The 22,844-nt window shown below is 41.9% G+C and overlaps 1 protein-coding gene across 5 annotated transcripts in view; it reads left to right on the top strand.

Annotated features, from left to right (window-relative positions):
- The window catches only part of LOC146510394 (glutamate receptor 4), a 173,526-nt gene that overhangs the window by 71,677 nt on the left and 79,005 nt on the right, over window positions 1-22,844 (top strand). For all 5 annotated transcript variants that reach the window (XR_014876346.1, XM_085173921.1, XM_085173919.1 and 2 more), the window contains exon 3: window positions 9,395-9,634. Coding sequence is in view for 4 of the 5 variants with exons in the window: in XM_085173921.1 (XP_085030047.1) it covers window positions 9,395-9,634 (240 nt within the window). In the remaining variant the exon portion in view is untranslated. The remainder of the gene's footprint in view (window positions 1-9,394; window positions 9,635-22,844) is intronic.

The raw sequence follows: 22,844 nt of genomic DNA, 5'->3' as shown, positions 1-22,844 counted from the left end.
ACAGTCTTAATGCTGAAGTCTTGGAAGATGGCTGCTCCTTCCTGAGCATGGTCCTGTTAATGCAAATGCTTTCTTATAGAGCGATTGTTCAGGTTTTCTCTGATTTATTGTAGTCTTTACCTTACAACATAAAGTGCCTTAAGGCGACCGTTATTGTGATTTGGCGACATGTAAACAAAATCAAATTGAATTGAATTCTGTCTTTTTGTCCTGTAGCTTTAATATTCAGTCAACAGGGACACAAATCTTTGCCCACAAATGTGTTAAACACAAAACAAAAGGATTTGAGTTCAGTGTTTACGTAGTCCGTGTACTGTATGTGATAGTAGCATTTCAGTGGTAATACTGTTAGTTTTGTTTGAACTCTAATGAAAACAGGCAGTAATTGGAGACAGAGACCGTTTTAATTTCAGCAGCTTTACTTACATACGTACTAATGTGTTGTTATTCAATCTGGTGTTTCTGCGTAACAGCAGCTCGCCATGCACAGCGTGGGTGCAGGCTGACATATATTCAGGATTCAGTGAAGTGTGTGTGTGTGTGTGCTTGTGTATCTCTGCGTGCGCTGATGTCATCCTATCCCTGGAGGGGACATCAGTGGGCTGTGTGGATTTTCCAACCTCTGCACTCCTTTCTTGGTTGAGTGGACTCTCTCCCTCTCTCCCTGTTTGCCCCCATCCTTCAATGTGGAGACACACAGTAGGTGTTAATAACTGTGTGGTCTTAAGGGACCATTTGTGGCCATAAGTGGAGATATTTGGCACTGTGATACATTGCTGCAATCAGGCTATGTAAAATGTAATTATTCTTTCTTTTCCCCTCCAATGTTTAGATCTTCTCTAAATACATAAAGATGATCCGAAACCTGAGCTTTTGTTGGCTGCAGTAAATGCTAATAGCTTTGAAAAGCAAACCTTGAAGATAGCTCAGGAAGATTTCAGGTTAAGGCAAACAAACAAACACAAAACAACCCTCAAATTAAAAGAAGACAACCCTCCTCCTGCAGCTCTTACCTCTCTTTCTACATATTTAATCTATGGTTCATTTTTGTTTTGGGATTTTTGGTTGGTTAAACATAAATAAATATCCTCAGAGGTCAAACTGAGCTGTTTACAGGCTAAGTGTCAGTAAAGCTGATCAGCTAAAAAAACAAACTAAAAATATAAGCATCCATAATTTCAGATCTATGGTCTTTTTTCTTTTGCACCATCTCTAAAAATGAGCCATCTGTTCTTGGCTTGAGTGCTTACTTTGCAGTACAGGTTTGTTTTGATGTCAGCGCTCCTGCTGGCTCAGCTGTCAATCAAAAACATACACCATTCTGCCCGCTCATAGGCTTGGAGGCTAAATTGGTCGGACACAGGCCTCCTAATCTAATGACGGAAAGCTGCATTCCCGAACCTGTCTGCACATTCAACTAGGACTTCAGACGGCCTGTAAAGTCGACCTAGAGTAGCATTACTGTTGCATATGCTGAAAGCCCCTTCCTTCTTTTCATTAACAGTGCAAAATTGAAGTTACTTTAAGAGAATATTTTACTGCAAAAACACTGAAAGACTTGGGTTTCATTTGGCCAAGTGCAGTTCTCTGAATCTGTGGAGATAAAATAATTTAGCCCTCCCACCAAACACCGAAACTGATTTTAAACGAGTCAGTCATGACTCAGGGAAAATCAAACTTTAACAGTGAAGTTACATCATGTGGGGTGCCTTAAGGCATAGACATGGATTTGGGGGTGGGGGCAGGACAGGACACAGGGGACATGTCCTCTCTAATATTTAGAAAACATGAATTTGCCCACTCACTCTCTCTCTTAGAGGACTGTGCACAGTGAGCAGAAATCTTGTTGAAACGTACCAAAGTCCAAAGGGCCTTAACGTATATTTATCATAAAGTGAAGCGAGGGGTTACCTCCACAAAGAAAAGATACAAAAGTACCCTGACGCCAGGTGGGAACAACTGAATGAGCTACACTCTGATGTCTCCAGCTACCCATTCGTCAAATTTTTAAAAGTCTTATCCAGCTGAGGGTCACAGCGAGGCCAGCCCCTGTCCCAGCCGACACAGGGCGACAGGCCTCCAGTCCATCACAGACCAAACACAGGGACACTCACATTCAGGCCTACGGTTGTTTAGAATCACCAGTGAACCTAACGTGCATGTCTTTAGGCTGAGGGAGGAACCACTGCAGACTCAGGCTGATCATATATATCCAGATTTACTAAACAGAGCAAAAACGATGTGTGTACGCAAGCCCCAGCAGTGTTCACAGGTGTGGTTACTTTTAAGAGTGAAAACAAAAGTTGTGTTGTTTTCTAAACAAAGGCACAGTCAGTTCATTTCAATATTGACCACAAAAATATAAGAGATTATTTTTTTAATATGTAAATATCAACTCCCCCCCTTTGTTTGATGCCTTGAGAAAAGAATGTGCAATCTTGTCAGTGCGTTTGCACTGCCGCAGCACGTTAAGTCCAAGGTTCAAACCTAGTGAGGCTGGCTGCAGCTATGAGGTGATTGGAGTGACTGTATCAACATGCCACACTAAATGCAGGAAATCACTTGGATGTTGACACAACAATGATCATTTTCATTTAGAAAAGTTGAGAATAATTATTTAAAGCTCTCCAGAATGCAGGAAATTAAGTGTCTGATTCTCAAAATTACATGGAAAACACTAACCCTAACTCACCCACCGTTTGTCTGAATGCATCCCTCTACGTGCTCACACAAAAATACATTTTGCCTTCAGGACCTTCCTACATGGCTCCAATCTCCAGTCACTAGGGATAAATGTGTATTTCCTGACAGGTTGCTGGCTATCTCCGGGTCAAGTTGGTTGCAAAACGTTGATTGCTAGCAGATTGTCGAAGTCATCTATAGTTTGCATGAAAGTTCCCGATTCGTCTGCAAACAATGGCACTCCTCACAGTTCCACTCTTTGAGCAGTTTGGCCTGTGTTTGCAGCTGTGGTAGTTCCAACCATTTAACGCCACCAAACGGTCGAGGAACATTTTTCAGTAGTAGCAGTAGTTTTAGCTGCCTAAATCTAACAAATTCCCTCTGGAAACGAGTCAGCTAAGTTTGAAAAGACTGAGAAACGCTACAAACTCCAGTTTCCTGAGTGAACGGCCCAGTTATCCCCACAAGCTGCTTCCAGTGTAAACTGTCACTCTGAATACGGCCTCACCTGACTATTTCCTAAAGTCATTCTGGCTGAAATCCCTGAAGGCGAACTACTGTACAGTCTTGACTGTTTTTCCCCTGGTAGTATAGTTCCCAGCACCTCAGTGGACTATAATTGTGTGTAGAAGAAGAGTGACTTTCCTTTTAGTTTTTTACTGCCGCCTTGTTTGTTTCACTGAGGGAGGAAGATTAGAAAATATGCACACTCTCTCTCCCCCTCTGTCTCAACAGCAGCGCACTGCACTCTCTGCATAGAAACAATGAGTTAGTCAGTACAGCAGCTCTCTTGTTTACTTCCCCACCCCCAGTTTTCCTTTAACAACGGGAACATCTTGAGCTCTTCCTTCAGTTCGCCACTCACTCTGATTCTCCTCGCACCCAGAAACTGGCAGAGGACGCTCATTATCTTTACTCTCTGTTGTCGTTCCGTGTGTGCAGAAAGTGGGCAATTATAGTACAGCTCTAGTAGACAGCCAAACCTTTCTATAATGAGAAGATTTCCTCAAGCAGGACACATTGTGTATATGTGTGTATAACACAGCTTGTGTATGCAAATGCAGGCGTTCCATTTAATTCAAAGTCTGACCAATAAACACAACAGACGCAGGTTCAGTTGGTGCTGCTTTTATGCCATGAAAGCAGAGCAGCATGAGCATGATGTGTTTTGTTAATGGGGAATATGTCCTCTAGAATATATCTAAACAACAGCAAGGGGAGTGATTTAGTTGTTGGTACTGTTGTTTTGCTGTTTAAATGGGAGACGGGAACAGCCTTTTTAGATGAAAGCATCAGAGGAAACGGACGTGTTTGGTTTTGATCTGTGTTTGCTGCATTCAGTGGCTCTCTTGAAAGGATTTAAAGTGGTAATCAGCGGGATAATGGTTTGTTATTTTGTCGCCAGTCATGGTGCTAAGCGCTTATTGCCGTGGTTATTTTTGCACCACATTTCCCACCAATCAATTGTCATTCAAAGCAGCGAGGTCTTAGTTAAATGCGATGGCTATCACTGCTCATATTAAGCGCTCGGTTCTTGTAAAATATCGCTTCCTGTGAGCGTGGCACTTGAATGATTTAAGATGTGTTTCTCTGGAGATGAGCCCTCATTGCATGTTGTTTTTATGCTGCTAAATAATGAAGTTTTCATAGTGATGAATGTGCCGAATAAAGGAAAATGAACTGATACACAACGTGACAAAATGCTTTGTTGTACACTTGATATTTGTTGTGAGAAAAATATATTTCAAAAAACTAGTTCATAAATGCATTGTGTTTGAGTTGCCCTAGTTTTCTCCCCTCGTGTGAAACAGATCCAGGGTCTGAGGAAGCTCCGGGCTCCGTGGTTAAAAACAAAAGGCAGTGAAAAAGTGTCAAAAACTAAAGTTCCTTTTGTGACCACTTGATGCTCAGTACAGAAGAAAGTCAGTCCCTGTAGACACACTTTATTTTCCTCCATATTGATGTTTGTAACTCACTTTTTTACATTTCTTAGTCTTCCTTAGCCCATCTGCAACTCGTCCAGGATGCAGCAGTCACCTCTGGGTGCTTAGTATCATAAGATAAAGACCCTACAATCAGACAACCTATGAGTAGGCACCTGGCAAAAGTGGGAAGGAAAAACTCCCTTTTACAGAGAAGAAACGGGCAAAACCAGCTGCCATCTCCTGTTACTGATTGGGGGTGAGGGAGAAATACAAGATATTTAAAACTTTTATACATATAAAGCCCCACATGACCGGGCTCCTGCATATATAGCAGAGCCGCTGAGACCATGTAACAGCTGTTGCCCTTTTGTAAGTGTGTGTGCTGTATAAAAAAGTTATTATTAATAAAGTTATTATAGACTCCTGTGTTATAATGTTCCTTAGATCAGAAATAATCATCTTTACAGATTGTCACAAATGCTGGTTTTAGTCTCTGTGGTTCATTTTCCACTTCATGGGTGAATCTTTTTTAAACTCACCTGCAGTTTTGGGTGAAACTCCTTTCAGTGTAACCGCACTTTACAGTGCTAAATTCAGCAGTTACAATCATATTGTTACTCACGTTCCAAAGGTTCATCAGTTACCTGCACTCCAGGTAGATGGAAAGAAAAACGCACGTATGGTACAATCAGCTGATTTCAGTTTGTATCTGGGAGGAGGAAAGTGGTGGAGCGGTCCTACAGCTGTTCAGGTGTGGAGAATAAAAGATTGCTTTTATAAGGAATAAAGGTAAAGTGCAAACTGCATCCAGGGCAAAACAAAAGCAACACAACTTCGGCTCTTTGCGAAAATCTGCACAGACAGCATGCTAACACAAAGCTAACAGGGAACCCAGAGGGATGATGAAGCTGAATGCAGGCCGACCCCAGTAATACTAAATGCCTGTCCTTTTTTTTAAAATAATAACCCCACCCCTGCTCGTCTGATTAAGCTTTGTTAATTTAATGCTTTCTACTTTGAATGCTTATAAAAGTCCCTTCACTCCCTTTGCATTGGTAAAGCATTTTTAAGGGTCTAAGCAGTTTCTGTTCCAGTTTTGTGACTGAAAGTCTTTTATTATGTCACCAATAAATTAGGATTTATCTGTGTGTGTACCCAGACTGGAAGTCCCAGAGAGCAGCCATTTGGCTTTTCTACGTTTAAAACCCGCCAACCAGCCAAATGGCTGGTAGGCTTTTAGCTAATATCCTGAACTGAACTGTGAACTGCTGCTTTTGTTATGTAAATAAGGTGGTGCTGAGCCGTTAGGGTTAGGGGTTAGGGTTAGCCTAACCCTAACCCACAAGGAAACTTGTGTTTCTGTTTGCCATCTTAGGGAGAAATCAACACACATGGGTGTATTTCCTTTGTTGCTGAGATTTATTGATAAAAACAGTACAAAAAAAACCAACAAACAAAAAACAACCATTTGTACACATATTTACAAATGATAATAAAAAGTGAGTGAGTACATTTCAACATTTTCAGCAATCACTCACTATCCTGGCACTGCCATGGTATCTGTAGTCTGCATTTACCACATGTGTATCTGTAGCAGTGAACACATCGCACAGTGGCATGATTGTTCTTGCATTTGTGTTTGACCTGACACATGGCTCTTTTTCCAGGGCTAAGTGTGGAGGGTTGTGTCCAAAGCAACTGTTCTTTTCTTGCCTTCTTCCCAGCCATATGAGAGTGAGCCAACTCTCTTGCAAATGTACTTCCCTTGCCAAGATATGGGAAGACATTGCAAATGTACTTGGATTTTAGGTCGCAAGCCACCCAAAACTTGATCCCAAACTTGTCAGGTTTACTTGCAATATACTGCAGGGTTAGGGTTATACTGTGGGTTTCACAGGTTTGCTGAGCAGCAGCCTAGTAAACCCCGCAAGATGACAATTTCATTGACCTCAACAGGAAAGGAAGTTCACAGCTTTTAGCAGCTCCCCAGCCCCACACACTAACAAAGAGGCAGTTGGCAGTTAGAAATCAGCAATCATTCACACACCCCCACTCCCCCACTTCTCAAGTAACAACCTAATTTACATATGAATTGATGCTAAAAGACTAGCCAGTTTAGTCAAAGGAGCTTGCAAAGAAAAGCGTCTGGACTTCTTTAAGTTACTTGAAGACGTTTCACCTCTCATCCGAGAAGCTTCTTCAGTTCTAAGGTCAAATGGTGGAGAGTCCCAGATATAAACCTAGTGGGAGTGTCCCCCCACAGAGGGACAAAAGGACCCCCTGATGATCCTCTAATCGCCTGAGCCAAGGTGTGGAACTGGGTGTGGGTCCCAATCAGCCAGAGTTTCAGGTGAGTTCATTGTGAAACCTGGCCCCACCTTATCATGCGAATTCCTGAGGTCAGATGGCCCAGGGTGTGAGTGGGCGTTAAGGCGTCTGGGAAGGGATCTCAAAACTGGATTATAGATGGCAGAGAGTTGGTGTCGTAAACCACCGCCTCTGTTCAAAGATGGCCGCTCACAGTGGACATAGATGGCTTCTTTCACTCCTCTTTCAAACCATCTGTCCTCTCTGTCCAAAATGTGAACATTGGCATCCTCGAAAGAGTGTCCTTTATCCTTAAGATGCAGATGGACAGCTGAGTCTTGTCCTGTGGAGGTCGCTCTTCTGTGTTGTGCCATGCGCTTGTGAAGTGGCTGTTTGGTCTCTCCAATGTAGAGGTCTGGGCATTCCTCGCTGCACTGTACGGCATACACCACATTGTTAAGTCTGTGTTTTGGCGTTTTGTCTTTCGGGTGAACCAGTTTTTGTCTGAGTGTGTTGCTGGGTCTGAAGTACACCGGGATGTCATGCTTGGAGAAAACCCTCCTGAGTTTCTCTGATACACCGGCTACATAGGGGATAACAATGTTGTTGCGTCTGTCCTTCTTATCCTCCCTCGCTGGTGTCTGATCTTCTTTTCTGTGCCTCTTTGCTGACTTTAAGAATGCCCATTTAGGATAGCCGCACGTTTTGAGTGCTTCCTTTACATGTTTGTGTTCCTTCTTTTTCCCTTCAGGCTTAGAGGGAACATGTTCTGCCCGGTGGTGTAAGGTCCTGATCACTCCAAGTTTGTGTTCCAGAGGGTGATGGGAGTCAAACAGGAGGTACTGGTCCGTGTGTGTGGGCTTCCGGTAAACTTCGATGTTGAGGTTGCCATTCTCTTCAATGTGCACAGCGCAGTCCAGGAAAGGCAAACAGTCGTCCTTTGTGTCTTCCCTGGTGAACTTGATGTTTTTATCCACAGCGTTGATGTGCGCAGTGAAGGATTCCACTTCTTGTGTCTTGATTTTGACCCAGGTGTCGTCTACATATCTGTACCAGTGGCTGGGTACTCTTCCTTTGAAAGAGCCAAGAGCCTTCCTTTCCACTTCCTCCATGTAAAGGTTGGCTACAATAGGTGACACAGGGGAGCCCATGGCACAGCCATGTTTTTGTCTGTAATAGCCTTCGTTGTATTTGAAATATGTGGTGGTGAGGCAGAGGTCTAACAGTGTGCAAATCTGATCGGGTGTGAAGTTGGTCCTGTCCTCCAAAGAGCTGTCTTCTTGTAGTCGTTCAGACCCAGCAACACACTCAGACAAAAACTGGTTCACCCGAAAGACAAAACGCCAAAACACAGACTTAACAATGTGGTGTATGCCGTACAGTGCAGCGAGGAATGCCCAGACCTCTACATTGGAGAGACCAAACAGCCACTTCACAAGCGCATGGCACAACACAGAAGAGCCACCTCGACAGGACAAGACTCAGCTGTCCATCTGCATCTTAAGGATAAAGGACACTCTTTCGAGGATGCCAATGTTCACATTTTGGACAGAGAGGACAGATGGTTTGAAAGAGGAGTGAAAGAAGCCATCTATGTCCACTGTGAGCGGCCATCTTTGAACAGAGGCGGTGGTTTACGACACCAACTCTCTGCCATCTATAATCCAGTTTTGAGATCCCTTCCCAGACGCCTTAACGCCCACTCACACCCTGGGCCATCTGACCTCAGGAATTCGCATGATAAGGTGGGGCCAGGTTTCATAATGAACTCACCTGAAACTCTGGCTGATTGGGACCCACACCCAGTTCCACACCTTGGCTCAGGCGATTAGAGGATCATCAGGGGGTCCTTTTGTCCCTCTGTGGGGGGACACTCCCACTAGGTTTATATCTGGGACCCTCCACCATTTGACCTTAGAACTGAAGAAGCTTCTCGGATGAGAGGTGAAACGTCTTCAAGTAACTTAAAGAAGTCCAGATGCTTTTCTTTGCAAGCTCCTTTGACTACGATGACCTGGATGACTGAGAACCTTCACAGACACTAGCCAGTTTAGCTTCCACTTTGCTAACTTAGCATTTGAAAAACCATAGTTGGATACTTCTGGCTCACGGCAAACACACAAGTAACCAAAATGGTGATGTCAAGTGGCTGCAGCTATCTTTTATATACAGTCTATGGCTGTAAACAATGTGAAAAGGGTCCCAAACCCAAAGAGAATTACCAACTGTGCACTTGCTATTTCCAGAAGAAAAAGAAAACTGTCACTACTTGTGTATATGTTATCATAACACTATAAAAATAAATCATTAGTTGGCGACTTCTTGACAATATTCAGTATAACTAAAGGGCTGAAAAGAACTTCAACTTCATTTAACTTCTTTTTTCACTATATAAAACCTTGACATATTATTTTTTTTACCTCAAGCTACTTCAAATTTATGGTACCAATTAATTTTTATGTTCTTGTTTCCTTCCGCAGTCTGCTCCCAGTACTCCCGCGGTGTCTTCGCCATCTTCGGCCTGTACGACAAGCGTTCGGTCCACACGTTGACGTCCTTCTGCAGCGCGCTGCACATCTCCCTCATCACGCCGAGTTTCCCCACCGAGGGCGAGAGCCAGTTCACCCTGCAGCTTCGGCCGTCGATCCGTGGGGCCCTCCTGTCCCTCCTCGACCACTACGACTGGAACAAGTTCGTCTTCCTGTACGACACAGACCGAGGTGGGTGATGAAAACAAACACGTCTCACTCTGACAGCTTAATCACACATTGCAGATGTTTCCGTGGATTCTGTGCCAGCTTGTGAGCATGCTGTACATTAATGTGTTTCTCATCTAACAGAAAACCTTTTAAAATGCATCATCAGTTGATCTCGGCAAACTTTCCTTTGAAATCGGTGAATCTGCTCCCCTCACCAGAAAATCATTACATTCACATACACTGAAAATGAGTTGTTTCCAGCAAATGAAAATCTTTGATATACTGCACAGAGGTGCTTTGCTTGACAGCGTTACAAGTTATCGGACTACAGAAACAACTTGCAATCAAACATAAGTGAGTCCTTGAGGGGAAAAAAATGAGAGGTTGGGTAGAAATATGAAAAGACAAGTGCTGCTTCAAAGTAAAAGCAAGACAGTCCTGAAAGCCGATGATATACAGATCATCTCAGACAACTGTGCAAACACAGAGAGGAAAAGCCACGAACCTATTTCATCACCAAATGCATTAACATTGAATAAAGCAGACAGAGTTTTTAAGCACTGCAACCATATTCAAATGATTTTAACCCCCAGAGAATTGAAGTATTGTCTTCACGAAGGAGGTAAGCTTTGAATATGACCTGCATTAGATTTGTGGCTGGATGTGCAAACCTAAGGGATCTCATTGGAGCTACAGCGATTAAAAAACAGGATGAGTGTTGGAGGGTAATTTATTACAATGCAACACATTACTATAACTGCATTACATTTATCAATAACTCATTAAACCATTACTCTTTCCAAATCCAGGTAATTACAGATACAAAGTTACTTTCGGTTTACAACCACATTAGCTACTTTCACAATAAACTACAGATCCACCCGCAGGAGAGATCTGCTGAGAGCTAAACATCTTCTAAGCTTGTTTTCTGTTTAGTGTTTGCGCTGCTCTGTCCTTTGCACCAAAATAATGAGAAGCTTCTGAAATACTGGAATTGCAGGCTTTGTAATAATGGAGGTGTTACAATAGCTGAGCAGTGGCCTGTGATGCAACGTCACCTACTGTCGTGATGATTTGTTCAGCCTCTTTTCCCAGTCTTCCACACGAAACAAGAAATAAAATCAAATAATTCAATTTTAATAAAATAAAAGTGCAAGAATGAAAAGATGCAAGTAATAAATAAGCTGCAAAGAAGAAAATGAAATAAAATGAGTTCTTTGTCTAAATATTGCAGGTAGATCTTTACAAATTATGCTGTAGTAGCAGATGATAATAATAATTAGAGTGTGAATGGAGTAATGGCGTGGAAGGGGGGCAGTGTTCATTTCAGGAGTCTGCTTATGTCTTCACCAAATGCAATACATCTGTGTCACTCGAGGTTTCTCTTATCTTGGAAATCTACCTCTGTAGTAGAAGCTAAAAGCGACAGTTTCTAAGAACTACAGTGGTCCCCAGTTGCTGCAGTCCAGACACATAAAAAAAGACGGGGGACTATCTCCTGCAGTTATTAGAACAATATAGAAGTTCCTGCAGCGTGAAAGTGGCTCTTTGTTCTCTTAGATATGCCAATAAACCTTGTTCTTACCACAGCATTTTTCACTCATGGATGTTAGTTAGAAGAGAAAGAGGATTTCTGGAGTAAGAGAGAGTGGTGATTGGAGCAGACTTTAATGGACATGTGGGTGAAGGGGACAGAGGTGATGAGGAGGTCTTGTGTCGGTGCAATGGAGGAAAATATGAAAGGACAGATGGTAGTGGATTTTTCAAAAGACGGAAATGGCTGCGGTGAACACATGCTTCAAGAAGAGGGCGCAACATAGGGTGATGTAGAAAGGTCGATGAAGGTGAATGCATGCAGAAGGTGCAATTGGAGAGACTTGATTGTCTGCAGGATGACTTTGGACATCAAGAAGAGGAAACGAGTGAAGATGGAGGCAAAGATTAAATGGTGGAAGTTGAAGAAGGAAGAATGATACGCCAAGAGAGTGTTTGTCCTATTACAGAGGAAACAGGACAAGCAGACTTGGTGGTAGAATGTGAAAGTGCAAGAAATATCCAGAGGAAAAGGGTTAGCAAAGAAAAAGTGGGATAGTCAGGTGGATTAAGAAGGTAGACAGGATTACTGGGAGGCTAGGTCTACAGCAGAGAGAGAGGAGGCAAAGACCAAAAAAAAGCTTGTGATTAGTCATATCTGATTCTGGATTCTGGAGGAAGAAAAGTACTTGTATCGACTGGTTACAGAGAGATTGAGTTGGAAAGGATGTGCAGCTGGTTGGGATGATTATGAATAGAGCTGGAAACGTATTAATGAAGAAGCCAGCATGTTAAGAAGATGGAAGGATTTAAACATCCGTGATGAACCAGCCAAAGGGACAGATAGTGCACAAGAGAGGTGAAGAAGAGAGTGCAGTGAAGGTGAGTGTCAGGGGTGATTTGTGACAGAAGGTGACTATGGTGTATGGTTTGGAGATGGCGGCACTGACAAACAGATGATAGGCCGAGCTGGAGGTGGCAGAGCTGAAGAGCAATCAGAATGGACAAGATTAGGAATGAGTACATCAGACGGACAGCTCAGATCGAGCAGTTTAGAGATAAAGTTAGAGATGCAAGGCTCAGATGGTTTGGACATGTGCAGAGGAGAGAGATTGGATATATTAGAAAAGGATTTTGAGGCTGGAGCTGCCTAGGCAGGATGGAAAGACTAAGAGGGAGACTACACAGAAGATTCATGGATGTAGTGAAGAAGGAAATGCAGAGCATGTTACAGAGGGGAATACTAGGCACGGGAGGGGGGGGGGGGCAGATGGTCTGCTGCAACAGCCAGAAAAATAAGAAAATAAAGTAATGCATAATTAAAACAAAAAATATTTCTTACATTTAAATAAAATTTGGAAAGGTGAATAAAAATAAACATGCAAACGGTCTTTCAGTCAGTGGCGCACAAAAGTCATTAAAAACATGCTCTGTGTACACACAGATGTGCACAAAGTGTTGTTTTGTGAGGCAGTAACATTTATCAGAAAGAAATCTCTGAGGTCTCAATCATATCTCCTATGTTTTCTCCTCATGCCCCCTGCGTGGCGAACACTAAGGTGTGAATGGATGTGCTTCTGAAATAATGGCTGTTTTTTGTCCTCAGTATGTCTTGTGGCCATCGAGCAATCAATATTGCAGCGCAGCTGCTGTTGGAAGTGTTGTGGACATTGTTAGACCTCTCTCCCTCTGGCTCAGTTCCCCACCTGAGGAAGCGAGCTCTGTATTCATCTCATGTATATGTTTCTCACTCTTCTGTGTCTCTCTCTTTTTTTTCCCATATTCCTCCTTTTTTTCTTTCACCCACCCGATCTTTGCCTCTCAGTCACCACATACACACCGACAGAGTCAATAAGTTTCTACTTTTTCACCCCACCGTGTCGCATTTCCATTACAAGACAGAATGGATATGGACTGCTGCTTGGATCACATCTCCACATCTCGCTTTCATACATTTTCCAGAAGGTAGTCAGAGGGCTTCATTCTTTCTCTCTGCTGCAGTGATTGTTTGAGCAGATTGGCTATACAGGGGCTGCAGAGTGAGGATGATATCGGGATGGCGTCCCTTCAGAACAACTCATTCCCTCCCTCTTTTTCTTATCTGAAGTCATACATGCTTGACTGGATATAAAGCCTCCACTCCTCTCAACAAAACCAGCATGTATCTGATCAAGTATCCTCCAAAACCACAAAGGTTCCCAGCTGTACGACTCTGCTGCCCTATAGACTGGCTGAGGACACAAAACATGGCTTTTCTGTGTTTTCTGGAGCTTCGGTCTGGCTTCAAGCTCAGGATCATTGAGACCAGAATTAAGATAACATGCAATTTCAGTATCAGTGGCATAAAAATCACCAAGAGGTGAAAACAATCACCTACTAGAAGGTTAGGAGGTCATTATAACCTTATTGAGTGAAAGCAGTTCCTTGCTACTGTGAAAGTGAATACTAATGAGCAGTGTTAAAACTGTTTTTGTGTTAAAACAGCAACAAAAATTTCCATTTGAATGCTGCAGGGTTGATGGGCTGTGACATGTGAGGTCCAGACTTTTCTTACGTTACAATGTTTTTTGGTTTGAAGCACCTGATGTCTTTGGACGTTCTGTTTCCTGGTTGGTCAGTCATTTTTCAGCATCGAATTCACCAATTCATGTTTTCCATTGAGCACTGAGAGATGTAGTAGGTGTCTCAAGCCTGGCAACCATGAGTCCTTAGGGAAAACTGAACAGTTGGTTAGTGGTTGCAAAGACATATATGCTGCACCAAATATTTCCTGGCAATTGCTCTGGTTGCACGTTGCAAAAGTTTCCTTTAGTTTTCCATGGAAGAGGCCTACGTAAAAGTTGTGCCTTTTGAAAAGTGTGGCTCGGTGGGGCCCAATTTTTACTTTGAAGGCAAATGTTCTCCATTTCCCATCAGGCGAATAATAAGCGAGTCTTTGCGAAGAAGTCAGTGTCTTCTGGAGCAATCACAAGGCAACCTGGCAGCAACCAATCCACAGCTCACATTCTCGTTTTGGGAGAAAAAGTTATTTTCTGTTTTTTTATGTGTTTTTAGAAATTTTGAAATCCTTTAGAAATTCCTTCCTGTTTCCAGTGTTTTCATTATAAAATATCTCGACAGGATGCTCTTTTCCCCTAACTCACTGCAGGAGTGACAAATGAGAAGGGGGAGGAGCAAAGTGTGTACAGATGTCTACTTTTTGATTTGATTGGAGCAACGTCCTGGACATGGAGGGGAGCAACTAAACCTAAAGTATCGATGAAATACAAGAAATGGTACTGTTGATATTTAGATCAATTTGCCTACCCTTCCTACCAATATGAAAACCGAAAACAACCTTTCACCGTGCTGATAACATTAAAAAGCAGGTGATTTTAAAGTACCCATCGTTATTCAGATAATTAATACACAGGTGATCCCAGATCAATGCCGAACAAGGCTGAGAATTTGTCTTTCTGTAGAGATTTATCACAGCCATACTGGATGCCTTTGTGAAAAATGCTGGATACATGCTTCACAACACAAAAGACTATGGAATAAGATGATTAGAGAGGCTATCATATTAGCATGTGACACATCAGAGTTGATGTGGATTGTTTGTGTTTGCAGAAACACAAGCGTATCTGTTCCCGGTGACAGATGACTGACGGATGTCTAAAACTCTGCAGACACACTTGGAAAACATTGCTCAGTATGTGTTGCCCTTTAGTCTGCATTGTGTTCCTGTTACTGAAAGGTAGGGCTGTCGGCTTTTTTGGGAAATTTTCTTTAAAATTTGAACTGCCGCTAAAATGATGTTGTGGATATGGGTTTTTTTTTATGTTGCCAGTGTGAGTGCAGCAGGATGTGCCTTGTATTCCAGCAGGTGGACTTCATAAAATGCACAGTTCAGCTGACCCTGCTGTCCTCTCAGTAAAACAGGAGGGGTTTTTCTACGTATACAGCCATTTCCAGCCACACAACAAGCAAGGTTAGACCTAAAACTTAGGAGGTCCTGTAAGTGCAATAACTGCAACCACTGCACAGACCTGACACAGACCTTTTAATTAACCAAATTAAAACTTTGGTGAACTGTTAATGGTTTAACTGAAGTGACAACTCTCAGGTACTGGATTTGCTGGACACAACTTTTCCTTACTATTCATATCCTCTATATTATTTTTAGGCCTGTTTCTCATTCTTTTGTCCTCCACTTGTCCAGTTTCTTCAAATTTCTAAGGACACACCGCACACCATACGTGAAATTTGCAAAGGTTTTGGTTAACAAGTCTCTGGGAATCGCCTCACTGGTGCAAAGATATAATTTTATGCCTGTCAAACTGTGCTATCTTTGACATTTCCTTGGCTCAACTAATCATTGACTCGTAGATCAGTGTTAAGTGGCTTAACTTTCCTCTTAAAGTGGTCAGGAGCAAGGACTGAACAAAAACGTAGTGAAAAACAGCCGATATCAAAATAAGAACCTTGAGAAAGCTTCAGTAAGGCAAGAGAACTACAGCTCAAGAGCACTTTAACAAGTTCCACAAAGGTGTTTCTAGCTGGAAGCTTTAAAAAATAAAGGGTAGGGCAAGTCTTTTGCACAAGACAATATCTCTTCCAAAGAGCAATTTAATTCCAAGACCTGAGATATTTTTCACATTCATGTTACAAAATGGGGAAAACCCAGCATGCTACAATAAGTAGATAATCGTGAACTAATGGTTGAAAGAATCCGAAGCCACTTTCACAGCCTTACTTTCATAGATAAACGTAAAGATGCGTGTCGGCTTTGTGAAGCTGCTCACACAGTTCAGCAGAGACACATTAGCGGAAACACGATCACACTTTGCAAGGTTAAAATTTGCATGCCCACTGAAGCAAAAAGCAGGTGGGACAGATGAACAGCATGGGTGGGGAAGCAGCAGTCCACAAAGTAGAAAATGACACTTTATTGTAAATGTCCTTGCTTTCTGTGCAAACAGTGTCCCTCCTGCAGTTATATATAAATAATTGTGAACACACAAAATCCAGCCTCTCTCACAAAGTCACCCCGTTTCTCCCTGAAATAAATGGCGACCCCACTGATATTTAGCCTCAGATAAGGAAAGCCACAGTTTTATTTTGTGTGTTGCGACTGCAAGATCATCACGGATACATTCACTTTTTTTTTTTTTATTTCCTTATTTGCTTTTTGTTCTCATGTAATTGAAATATAGAAAGACATTCAAGATTACCATATGAATTCAAAGTGTGGCCTTTGGTGACATTCATCATGTTCATGAAGTTGAATGAATGCAGGCCAATAAAAATGAAATGAAATAACTGCAAAAGTAGCAATAATGTGTGCACGGTGATTTCTGAAAAATGATTAAGTTAGACAAAAGAATGCAAAACCTCTGCCCTCAGCAAAATGACCAAATCTGAATTTACTCAAAATGATTCAGTTTTAAATTTTGTCCAGCCGCAGCGCTGCTAAAGCTTTTCATATAATCTGTCTCTATTTTTTAAGTAACCCTGATAAAACAAAAAAAAATACACAGACATTTAAAATGATCAATCACGTAACTTCTTTCATAGCAGTGAAAACAAGACCACAAAGACAGACTTGGGATTCAGAGAGAGACCTTTCAAAGCCCGAGGGAGAACACACAGGCTTTATAGAGGGATAATAAGGCACAGGTAAACTCAATCAAGGCAACAGGGGAGGGAAGAAACTAACAAAGAAAGACATACGAGGAGCCTTCAAGCTTTAACTAACCTTTAAAAGAAAAATAGAAGAAAACTGAAAGAAAGGAAAAGAACAACATAGACGACAGAAACACAGAAAGCGAAAGGTCCAGGAACATTTGCCAGGAACATTGTCCAGCAATCATAATAACAATAATAACAAACACCAAGACACACCGAGGCATGGTAAAATCCACAACTGCACGTTTCATTCATCCCTGGTTTGTGTCAAACTACGATAAAGCGGCAAAAAACCAGACCAAGGGAGCATTTCTCTTCAGTTTAAGCTGTCCTGTTTTAACCATCATAGACAATAAAAATGTCCTAAAAGCTAGTGTAAAGGACTCTAATGCCCAGCTCGGTAATGAAACAAAGAAAAAAAAAAGGACCAACATAAACCATCGGCCTTTGAAAAGACACATTGGAAACATCAATCAAAACGTCTTCCTAAGCAATGCATTCCAAATGTTTCAATTAATTATTGTGCACTCTTTCTTTGTATAGACTTTATGGGTTATGTAAACTGAATGAGAGGAGGTCAGATGTGTTTTCTGATTTAGTTGCACTGCTCTGAGCTCTGTCCATGGTGCTGAAATCAGGCTTCAGCCAGCAATTTAATCGGTTTGCAGACACAAGCTGCTTTCCATCAGTGTGATGGCTTCTGAATGTGTTGAATGTGAAAGTTTTTTCACTTGTAACAAAGCACAAGTCTGAACGCACGCTGTCACATTAGTGGAGAGGGACATTATAACACTCCTGCATCGTGTTCATGCTCATTTGGTGACCTCAGCTCACCAAAAGACGAGACCAAAGCTTAAAGAAGACGCCGAACTCTTTTGACTCCTGTCTCCTGATCTTATATGGTGCAGACTTGGAGTTGTGTGAGTAAATCCTTTAGGAATATTAAGATATATATAACCTGTGTCTGAATGACAGAACATCATCACTTTGACACGTCGATGAAGCAAACTACGTAATATCAATTTGACATGTTGCTGTCATTTAAAGAATACCTACTATGTTTTTATTGCTTCTACATGCTGTTATTCCCAGCTTCGTGGTTTTATTTTGGGACCACCACTAGAATAGTTTAGCATGATTCACAGTTTGTTTGGGTTTTTTTTCTTTCTTTAAATCTCTCTTTTCTTACACTTGGCTTCTGTCTGAATCTCATCTTTAGGCTTTAAGACACTGTTTTTTCTTTCCGGTGGCTACTCCCCAAAAAAACCAAATTACACAGATCAGTTGGTGACTACCTGGTAACCGTCGCTTGCTAGTGAAAAGTGAGTATGCCCTGAATGGGTTGTGAGTGGTTCTAGGAGGTTCCTGGCAGTCACTGTGAAATCAGTGATTAAAGAATTATCATGCAGATGCAGAAACTCGTCAATTATCCCAACTGGTTGCCATGGAAAGTGGTATAATCCAGAGTTTGCTTATGTGAAAGTGATCAAAAATAGGTACACAATGCTGTACCAAAAACCTCCTTGTAATTGCCATGGTAACCAGTAGTTAACATGAAAGATGCCAACTTTTCTGCAAATCCTCACCAACTACTTGCTAAGTGGTAGTGAAACTGTGAAACAGAAGCTTCTTACCTTCAGAGTAAATGTTGCACATTTTTAAACATGTTGGTTTCAGCAACTTTTACCCTGAAAGCAAACAGTCTCTGTTTCACTACCGCTCGCTAGTTACTTGGCGAGTGTTTTGCAAACAATCACAAAAATCAATCACACCAAGGTTTCTGGTGCAACACCCTCTTTGTGACCACTTTTAGTCAGTGATAGCTAGCAAACGCTCGCCAACCTGAAAAGGAATACTCATTCTTCCTTAGCAACCAGGGGTTGCCAGGAAGTCACCAACCGGTCTCTAGATGCGTGTGACTGCGGTGTAAACTGAAGATTTGAGCAGCGAATGTGCCTGCGATGACCAATATTTAGTGATATACAATCTCATTACTAACGTATATAATTTCAGGATTACTTGTACAGACACTGACTTCGTTACTTGAAATCTATTCTTTCATCAGCATATTTATTACAGAAAATATGAGAAAAATAATAGGTCCACTTTAAATGTCTAAATATCTGTTTATTGACAAATAAACAGCTTTTTTGCTTTAATTTAGGTGTTTTTCATTTCTTTACTTCAGCTTTCCTCGGGCCTTCATTTCCCTGACCACCTTCAGCTGATTATATAAAATCTGTTTTCCTGCCTTGTACAGCATGAAAGCAAATTTCTGCACAAGCACTTTTCACAGACCTAAAAATCACGAGTCCTTATTTCTGCATTGGACTGCAAAGGCAGAAATGCAGAATCACCAGAAGCTCAGGAACCATCCCTCAGAGTCTTTCTTTTTTCTAAATTTCAGCCATATGTATTATAATACACACATTTAATCCAAGTCCCACTGTGAGTAAGCAATAAGCAGACTTGCATATTTCTAAACCTTAAATATGTCACAAGGTCTTACGTCTTTGTTAGAGGGAATGAATGTGTGTGCAGATACGTCAGCACCGCTCAAGTCTTTACGTATGCATTAGTGTTCTCTCTGCATGCCTGTGTTTGCTCTTCAGAAGGCTTTTGGGTGCAGGCTGCAGCACTCTGGCCCGAGGATTTTTCTCACACACAGGAGCAGGCATTCATCCCATATTGACTATAATGTAGAATCAGCCCACGCATGGCTGAGCTGAGTCAGTGAGCGCCAGTCTGATTCCCTGCATCAAAGCAACAGAGATACAAGGGGCTGGATACTGTAACAGTGTGTGTGTGATTATAGTGAATGCTGTCCCTGTGAGCTTTCCAGTGCACCATAAATACACAAACACACCACAGACAAAGATGATAAAAAGGTTAATACAAAAAGAATGGAATAACATAGGAAAAGAAACCAGGAAATGGTTCAGGGAGAGTATAAAAGCAAGAGGGAATGAGAGGAGAATAAATAAGGGTATCGAGGATAGACGTAAGAGGAAAGGAAACAAAAGGACGATAAAAAGAACAGGAGAAGAGAGGAAACGGTGATGGAGAAGAGGAAACAAGAGTAGGACAGACTGGAGAGAAGGAAAGAAGAGATAAAGGGAGGAAACATGAGTACAAGAGCAGAGGAAAGGAGAAGGAACGAAAGGAAACAAGAAGTGACAAACAAAAACCGAGGAGAGGAAACTAGATATTAGGAGACTAAATCAAAGGGAGCGACATACAGAGAGGAACGAAAAAGGTGAAAACTAAATAAAAGGAGACAGGAGCAAAGGAAATGAAGTGAAAGGAGAGGAAACAAATGGAGATGGAAGACAAGCAGAGAGGAAAGGAAATAAGAGCAGAGGAGAGGAGAGCGGAGAGAAGGAGAGGGAAGAGGTCACAAAAGGGAAGGGAGTGGGAAGGAAATAAGAGGGGATGACAGGCAAGATGAGAGGTGAGAAAACGACAAAGGAGGAAACGAGGAAAGGGAATAAAATCAGAGGAAACCAGAGACTAAGAAAGGAATTAATGTGATAAATGAGGTGAGACAGAAGAAGGAGGAGAAGCAAGGGCGTAGATTTGGCATGGACGCAAGGGACATGTCCCCACCAATATCCATATGAGTGCCTCATTAGTAATGTTTGTATAATCTGCTTAAAATGTTGCATAATTTTGCTAAGAGATCTTTTACTTTGTGGTAATCTTAGATGAGTTGTTTTATGGACAAAACCCACCAGGTCATTCAGTGTTCCCTTAGTGCTAATGTATATAAGAGAACCAAATCTACGCCCTTGAGGAGAAGGATAGTTCTCCAGCAGATGGACTGGTATCAGCAGTGTGTACTGGCCACGAATAGCTCCGAGCCTCTTTGTGTACACTCTGAAGAGGAAGAAAAGGCGAAAGCAAAGCTCTGATTCAATGAGGGAGGAAGTGGAAGGATGGAGGCTCAGTACACATGCGCTGACACTCAGCGGAATGAAAGGAAGAGAGGAAGAAATCGCACGCTGTACATAAATCCAGATGTGCGCTCACTTTCCTCTCCACAGGCTGCAGCTGCTTCCATCTAGTGTCCGGCTCTGCTCCAATCAGCACAACATACGTACGCATCAGCCAGCGGCTATGTCTTCGACGCTGATGCTGATTGCAGCTGTCTGCTGCTCCAACTACGACCCCGGGGCCACTCATTTATCAGCTGGTAATCAGCTGGCCCTTTGCACACTTTACTTGCCTCGGCTGCCACTGCTGCAGCTTCCTGTCCCAGCACTGTATATAGCATGTGGCACAACAGGACACAATGGGATATCATGTTTTTTGCACACTCAGCCGCCCTGCTAAATTGTATCTGGTGGGTTCGGGGTGGCTGTGTTTCCTGAGTCTGAGAGTTATGATGTAGTTTAAAGGTTTCAGAGCCACTAAAAGACAGATTACTGCTAGTTTTTAGAAAGTTTGGACCTGTTTTCTCTGAGATATTAGGCATTGAAGTATGCTTCTTTAACAGGCTTGCTTTCTAAATACTGAGATGAGTGTCACCAAATCCAGTCTGATGTCATCTTCATTTTGAAACCTTCAACATAGCGAGTGTTCGCAAGGCTGGAGAACAGCTCAACTTGTTGGGGTCACAACCAATGTCCATAATGACATGAAAACAGTTCATATTGTCAAAGCAGTCTTTATAATGTGTAGATTTAGAATCTGCTGACATCTAATGAACGTCTTCCCTTGATTTGCATATCCACTGATAATGGACCAATATTCAATAATGGATTAGTCCAGTATAAATTACAGTGGTTAATGCCCTTAACAGCAAACATCTGATGCTTCACATCTAATCCAAGGTCCACAGAGCGGAGGACGTTGCTGGGATAACCAGCATGCATTCTAAAAAATAAACACATAGAGTTTCCAGAAATTCAAACTAAACTGAAATTAAGGATTGGGTAGATTGACTTTAGATAATCCTTAGTTAAAAGCAGTGCCTGTAGAGGCCTAGGCTACAGGATGTGAGGTCAAAGTCTGTGTCTTCCTGCTCCAGCGTCACCTTCCAGGTAGCGTCACCTGCATTTTGGCCACTAGAGGGAGCACACTCAAGCTATCTTATCTTTGTTTCCAACATCGATATCCTTCCATGTATGAAACATGGAAAATAAATATCCACACATATCTATCTTTACATCCACCTGCTAGGGAAGGAAAATTAACTGAATTTTAAAAGAGTTTATCAACATTAACAGTAACTGACATTCTGTCACTTACAGTGAACTAAGCTCTAACGTTTCACTTTTGCATTATTCAGAGTAATTGTACAAAAACATCTGGTCATAAAAGCAAACGTAGGTGCTCACCTGTATTAGGCTGTGACCAGAGACTGTGAAATAATCAGTGTAGACAGTTATTTCAGTCTTTCCATACTCTGAATTTTGTACCTCAATATTAGCATCTTGGATACAGCCACGCTGTTTTCTTTAGAGCAAGAAGAGACCACATTTGGACGAGGGGGTGGAGTGTTCAAGAAAAATCTACAGCTTTTATAATTATAAATGGACTGAACCACTGTCTGTGACTGTCAGGTATTAGCACGTACACTTAAAAAAATGTGTGAGTTGGAGAAAAACGTTGTCGAACAAAATATGAGAAGGTCTAAAGCTTGTTACCCTTATCCGTATTTCAGGATGGAATTGCAAAAAAGATAACTCATTTAAAGGCTTTAGCAATGACTCCTGCAGCACTCTGTGAGTGCAAATTTGCAGGCACAAACTGCCTTTATTCTAAGCTGTGTATTTGCTGTGAAAACCTTGACATATCTAGCAGCGATAACTGTAATTGGAGACCGCAAACTGCAGGATTTGAAAGAAAAAATATGATGGTAATCCTGACGAAAAGGATTTCTCCTGATAGGAGCACACCACTGCGATGACAAACTATTGTTTCAGAACCCGACAAACACACTGACGGGAACACATTGGCGGAGAGCTTAGCTCAAACAGCTTCGGTCAATAACTGTGTAGTAGTTGCAGCTACCACAGGGAATGATTTT

This window comes from Neolamprologus multifasciatus, chromosome 10 (genome assembly GCF_963576455.1).
Source record: "Neolamprologus multifasciatus chromosome 10, fNeoMul1.2, whole genome shotgun sequence".
NCBI classification, from domain to species: Eukaryota; Metazoa; Chordata; class Actinopteri; order Cichliformes; family Cichlidae; genus Neolamprologus; species Neolamprologus multifasciatus.
Note: the sequence above shows the minus strand (reverse complement) of the source record. Positions and strands in the feature narration are given on the sequence as shown.